This window comes from Daucus carota, chromosome 5 (assembly GCF_001625215.2).
Source record: "Daucus carota subsp. sativus chromosome 5, DH1 v3.0, whole genome shotgun sequence".
In the NCBI taxonomy this organism is placed as follows: Eukaryota; Viridiplantae; Streptophyta; class Magnoliopsida; order Apiales; family Apiaceae; genus Daucus; species Daucus carota.
This window is the reverse complement of record NC_030385.2, coordinates 30203070-30209913: the sequence shown is the minus strand read 5'-3', so window position 1 is coordinate 30209913 and position 6844 is coordinate 30203070. Positions and strand designations below refer to the sequence as shown.

Sequence of the window (6844 nt, the reverse complement as noted above, 5' to 3'; positions counted from 1 at the left end):
TGAAAATTAGAATTAATTTTGATAGATGATAATAAAAGGTGAATGAATCCAGCTACCTTGGATAAATACTTATCGAAAAGCTGTTCTTTAGCCGGATAAATATATGTCCTGTATTAGACCAAAGATATTGACCTAATTTTACTTACAATAGGTCGGCCTAACCTGAAATTAAATTTGTAACGCAATACGGTGAAGTGCATCTGTACCCACTTCATTCAAGACGCGGAGCCGGCGTGTTTGGCTATATTTTGAATCTTTTAAAGTGATATTCGAATTTATATTAAAAAAAAAAAACTCATCCAAAAAGTTATTATTATCATATCTTAAATAATTTACAATTATTATCAAAAAAAATAATTTACAATTATTTATATAAAATTTTCCAAATAAATATTAAATTTTCAATTTTCACTTTTTTATTTTATAAAAATCATACCAAACAGGCGTCCGCAGGAGTCCAACTGTTATCAGTCCTTTTCTACCAAGAAGAGAGGTACTCATTTGAAAATTGAAACCAAAAAAAGAGAATAGGTGAAAGCACTAATCCAAAAATTAACTCATTGGTTTGGTTTATATATGGTAATCTACATGTACAATTTCTGGCCACTACCTCTCCCTAAAAATACTTTAGAATAACAAGTCAAGTAGCAATCCCAATGAAAATGTGGCCATTTTCATGTCTTTCTCCATAAAGATTTACTACTACTTCTCAACTTCCCACTTTGATTACACATGCAGGACGGCCAGGACCACGACTCTGTGGACTACTTGCCTTTGCTCATGTGTTAAAACTAGAGACAAGATGTGGGCGTTTGGTTTCATCTTCGCATTTACTAGTCTCCTACTATTACATGTGGTTCACTCTCAACCAATGTCCCTGCTATCTGCCCCTACTTAACTTAAAGGGTTCGAAAGTTCCGACATTTAGTCTGATACCATGTTAAGTTACCGGTTCGTGTTTTGTCAAGAACGGGAAAAGAAAGATGATAATAATAATAATGAGCATAGTGACATGCATGATGATGCAATTATGATTTTTAACAGAAAGATCTTGGGCAGTACTCATATGGATCTATTCTGTGGGAGTATATCTTCTCTGCTGACTTGAATCATATAAGTAATTAAAATATTAAAGAAAGATTAATGTGTGTAGTTATGCTGTTATTTAATTAGATCAAGAGCCAACATGTACAATGTACTATTTATTATACAGGTACATCAGTACCCATATAATCTTTCCTCTACAATTAATACTTTCACAACACACAAGTCTGTCGATTCTTTTGTGTGCCAGAAAGCAACATTTCTCTATATATTCATCACTGTCATTGCACAGCAGCTGCTTAGCTGGGTGCAATGCCGATCAGCCGGGCTGGTTTGGTATTTTTCATATTGTGTTCGCGAGTGATCTTTAATGTTGCTGCGGAGACAAGCAAAGAACAGGAGCTGGATCGAATAACGTCGCTCCCTGGCCAGCCACCGGTGAAGTTCTCACAATTTTCTGGCTACGTTACTGTCGATGAGCAGGAAGGGCGAGCTCTGTTCTACTGGTTGACAGAAGCTACTGGCAATTCTCTCAACAAACCTCTTGTTCTTTGGCTTAATGGAGGTCAGTTGTTCTTGTATTATTTTTTCCTTGTCAACCAAACAAACAAAACAAAAGATTTACTTGTGTTGATTAAAAAAAAATAAAAATTACTTGTGTGACATGTAGAGTTAATTTTACATCAAAATCTCTCTGCCAAATCTGCATTTTCACTTAGCATACTCAGAAATTTAAAATATCTGCCTCATAGTTTCGAAATTAAAAAAACAATAATCATAATTTAGAGGGGTGAGCATTTATATGCATCATCAAAGGGGAAAAAAGAGGTTTGTTTATTGCTAGCTTAAGCAGTTGAGCTACCTGGTGTGGCCTTTATTTTGGAGAAACCAGAAAATAATAATAATAACAATAATAATCTCATATTATTATTATATTAGTCCAAATTTATTGATTTTAATGTGGATGTTCACAAGGATGTGTTAGTTAATGATTAGCGTAAAGAAAAGTAATTGTATAGATCAAATTAGAATAAAGTGTAATTAATTATGAAACTAGCCGTTATATGATTTTTCATTTTAGCTTATTCCAAGCATGTGTGTTAAGCCCTTCCGATACGCAGGTCCAGGTTGTTCATCAGTAGCATATGGAGCTTCCGAGGAAATCGGGCCATTCCGTGTAAACAAAACCGCTTCCTCTCTCTATCTTAACAAGCATTCATGGAACAGAGGTGTGTGCATTAATATATCGGCTGCTTGTGCAATTTGTCAATATAATGTAATGCATGTTGAACATAATATAATTATTTATGACCTTCTTACTCAAGTCAGAAGTTTGCGAAGAAAGTTAATATGGTCCCGGAGATAGACCCTGACAATCGGCTCTTCAACTCAAAATGGTCTTTCACGCAAGGCAGAGAAATTAATGAATTTTCATAATTTTTAGTTTTTAAAAATGAGTGGAAGTTTTATTTTCAGCTCCGACTGATCCTAGATTATCCTTGGAAAAATTTTAAAATGTCTAGGTTTTCTTAAGATTCTGGTTTTGGCCACTAAAGATTGTTGTTAAGGCATGCTTGATGAAGCTTTATTAGGATTAAGATTTATTACGATTAAGAGTAAACTTCAAAGTTGTGACCAAAATTTACACCGATTTTTAAAAAGTTGGCCAGAGTTTCAAATTCTCAAAAAGATGGCCAAATTTTGGCTCCAGTTTTTAAAAATGTGGCTCCCGTTAAATGTCACTAACGGGAGCCTAACGGCAGCCACATTTTTCAAAAGCGGACCAAAATTTGGCCACTTTTTGAGAATTTGGAACGAATAGAAAGGTAAAAATGAGTTTCAAATTCTCAAAAAAGTGGCCAAACTTTGGTCCGCTTTTCAAAAATTAGGCTCCCGTTAGTACCATTTAACGGGAGCCACACTTTTAAAAAGTGAAGCCAAAGTTTGGCCCTTTTTTTTGAGAATTTGGAACTCTAGCCAACCTTTTGAAAATCGATGTAAACTTTGACCACAATTGTGAAGTTTGCTTTTAGATTAAAAACCATTTAGGTTCCCTAAATAAATTTTCTTTATATCTCTAAATTACTGTCTGCGTGCTTGCAGACGCGAATATCCTGTTTCTTGAATCACCTGCTGGTGTTGGATTCTCGTACTCAAATACAAGCTCAAATTTACTGGACTCAGGGGATAAGAGGACAGGTAGTTAATCATTCCAGAACTCTCACTAATAGGCAGTGTTGTAAAAAGCGCATTAAGCGGCCGATTAAGCGGCCGCCTAAGCGGAATCGGGCATAAAACGCTTCGATTTTGTACTAAGCGGGATATTAAGCGTTTTTGAAAATTAAGCGGACTATTAAGCGGATTAAGCGGTCATTAAACGGATTAAGCGGTCATTAAGCGGTCAAAATGATGTTTGACTTGCTAATTTTTTAATTTTAAAATATAATTTGTTTATAATATAACTAAAATACTAAAAATATATATATATTATTAAAAATATTTTAAATCTAAATTCTTACCACAACATAATATTATTTTTAAATATATTAATATTATAACTAAATATTTAATTATATTTTATTAATCCGCTTATTGACCCGCTTAAAATTCCGCTTAAGTGTCCGCTTTACCGCTTAAGCGCTAGAAGGTCCTTCCACCGCTTATGACCGATTTGCGCTTTTCACAACACTGCTAATAGGACTAACTTTTGTTATTGTTAGTTCTTACATTTACTTTTTTTTTTTTTTTTGACAAATTTCTCAATCGCATAATTATCCCTTGTGACTGATCAGCTCAGGATGCTCTGGTTTTCCTCATAAAGTGGATGTCCAGATTTCCACAGTACAAACATAGAGAGTTTTACATATCCGGGGAGAGTTATGCAGGTACATAAACATATAGAAGAATTCCTCGGGCCTTAGAATTTTATTTTTTTAGCCCCGTATCTGTCAGGGAATTAATTTTCCCTCTGCATTTCCAAATTGACTGTATTTAGGAAGGTCTTATTTATATTCGTGTAAATTCTGTTTATATACGTGCAGGGCACTATGTTCCTCAGTTAGCAGAGAAAATTTATGACTATAACAAAGCCACTTCCCAGCCGGCCATTAACCTTAAAGGATTTATTGTAAGCTATGTGTTTGTTTAAGCACCATAGTCAAAATAGAAAGCGAAAGCTGGTCTAAATTCAATGAAAGCGTTGATGTTTGAAGTTAAAAAAATCTGCAGGTGGGAAATGCTGTAACAGACAATTACTACGACAACATTGGTACAGTTTCATATTGGTGGACTCATTCGGTGATATCGGATGCTACATATAAATGGATTATGAAATCGTGTGATTTTAAAGCGGATAAATCTTCTAAAGAGTGTGATAAAGCGGTGTCTTATGCATTGGACTATGAGTTCGGTGACATTGATCCGTACAGCATCTACACGCCGTTTTGTAAGCCGAATAATAGCTCTGCAGGAAGTTTAAGGCTGAAGAACACTCTTCTGCGTCGACGAGCTTCTGGATATGATCCCTGTACTGAAAATTATGCTGAGATATACTATAACCGACCAGATGTTCAAAGAGCTTTGCATGCCAATTCTACTGGCATTCCATATAAATGGACTGCTTGCAGGTTAGTTTAAATCAATTTTCAACACTAATGAAGCCATAGCGCAATACTCATCCCCTTTCGGCTTCCCCAGTAGTAAAATAAAATTTAAAAAAAAATAAAATTGGAGCACGAGGTTGGTTTAAAATTCTTTGCGACTTATAGGATGTATAATGGTTTCAATTTGTGTTGCAGCGATATCTTGATAAGGAACTGGAATGATAGCGCGACGTCAATGATACCCACGTACAAGAAGCTGATTGCAGGTGGTCTCAGAATATGGATTTTCAGGTACATAATAATAAACCTTGTTCTGTAAATGCGCACACACAAAAAGTTGAATCAAAGATCAGGCACTTAGAAAAAATCATTTGCTTGAAAATTTTGAAGCGGCGACACAGATTCAGTAGTTCCGGTGACAGCAACTAGATTTGCTCTCAGCCATATGAATCTCACGGTTCAGACTCGTTGGTATCCATGGTATACAGGTGGCCAGGTGCGTAAAGGCACATGTTTATATTTTAGCATTCTAAATGAATTATATATGCAATAACTATTAAGTCGAGGTACTGCAAAAGAAAAACTGTAAAATCCGATCCAATTTATCGTAATCGATTAGTTATATGTGTACATGATGATTGTGTAGGTAGGAGGATGGACAGAAGTGTATGATGGACTGACATTTGCCACAGTGAGAGGAGCTGGGCATGAAGTCCCTCTGTTTGAGCCCAAGAGAGCTTTGATTATGTTTCAAACGTTCTTGGGCGGCAAACGTTTACCATCCAAGTCATAACCATATTGTGAAATTCAAATGTTTTCAAGAGTAAGAATGTTGGGTTATTTGCGGTATGTGCGAGATCTGGGAACGAATTCACCGCGGTAAGGGAGTACAAGCGGTTACTAGCATAAAATTTCAGAATTCCAACCAAGTTGGGTGAGTATGACTAGCTAGTATAGAGATCATTCTTTTACATTGGAATTATTATAGTCGTCTACTAATTGGTAGTATTGTTTGTACGTAACACACTTTGGATTCAATTCAAAGCTATATTTCTAATTCAGACAATGAGACAAGTAAATGTCGTATGTTCGAAATAAGTCGTTTACAAGTCGTGCATTTGACTGATATGCAAACAGAACTTTCGATTTTCGAGTTTCTGAGTTGTAAATTTGAAATGATCATTCGACTCATTAGTCGTTATGATATAAAATTAACCTGAGTATACAATTTAGAATTGTTTGGATAATCTTAAATTATAACTAACGTACCGGTTATTAAGATTGTATTAATATAAATAAGTTTAATACTTTTTTTATTTGAATGGAAAATTGATTTTATTAAAAGAAATTATAACAACTTAGTTGTTCAAAAAATATGTTTTGCTAGCCTCGTTTTTAAAACGATTTTCAGGTTATTTTTGATTTTTATCTAGTTTCCGACTTATTAAAGTGATATTTTTTTAACTTAAACTAAAGATGATTTTAAACTCCTACTTAAGCTCAAACAAACTTAAAAAGGACAATGATACGTATTCCAATTTTTTTTATCAAATGACGTGGCATACAAGTTAAAAGTTATGATTGGGTGATTAATGTATATACAAAGGGTAAATGCCTTATCTAACCACTTTTCAACCGAGAGTTTTCAAAATAATAACGGACCTAAAACATCTCTTAAATACCCAAACAAACACGCATACAAGGAATGCGTATAACTACAAGTCTAAGAGCACACTTTGATCACGCATTTACATAATGCTGAGTACTGTGGACACGCATGCCCAGCATGCGTGTATTAAGTTCCTTCTATAATTTATAGTACACATATAGGAGATGTGGGATCAGGCTCATACACATACCAGTTAAACACAGGACCGTCAAAACATGATTCCTTCATGCATGGGTAATCTATCGTGACACATATGTGTGAAATCTACCACTTGTAAATATTCTAGATAATAGAAAGGATGTAAGTGCATATATACATTTAACGAGCCACACAGAGAGAGGAAGATGGAAGAGTTATACATCAGAGAAAGAAGAAAAAAACAAGACAGACAGGTGATTTACTCATTCTTGTATGCGCATTCTCATGATGCGAGGGTGAGTAAAAAGGACACTTTTACCGAATATCTGTAATTTGGACATTTAATATTAAAAAGAATTAATTGCAATTGGCACCCCTTTAGTTTCAGCAT

The 6844-nt window shown here is 34.7% G+C and overlaps 1 protein-coding gene across 1 annotated transcript; it reads left to right on the top strand.

The window, feature by feature from the left end:
* Nucleotides 1-1197: 1197 nt before the first annotated feature.
* LOC108220901 (serine carboxypeptidase 24) lies at nucleotides 1198-5744 on the top strand. Its single transcript, XM_017394787.2, has 9 exons — nucleotides 1198-1609; nucleotides 2166-2273; nucleotides 3148-3243; nucleotides 3837-3929; nucleotides 4086-4171; nucleotides 4273-4670; nucleotides 4842-4937; nucleotides 5037-5142; nucleotides 5293-5744. The coding sequence occupies exons 1-9, from the start codon at nucleotides 1357-1359 to the stop codon at nucleotides 5437-5439; spliced, it is 1383 nt and encodes a 460-aa protein (XP_017250276.1). The 5' UTR covers nucleotides 1198-1356; the 3' UTR covers nucleotides 5440-5744.
* Nucleotides 5745-6844: the final 1100 nt, after the last annotated feature.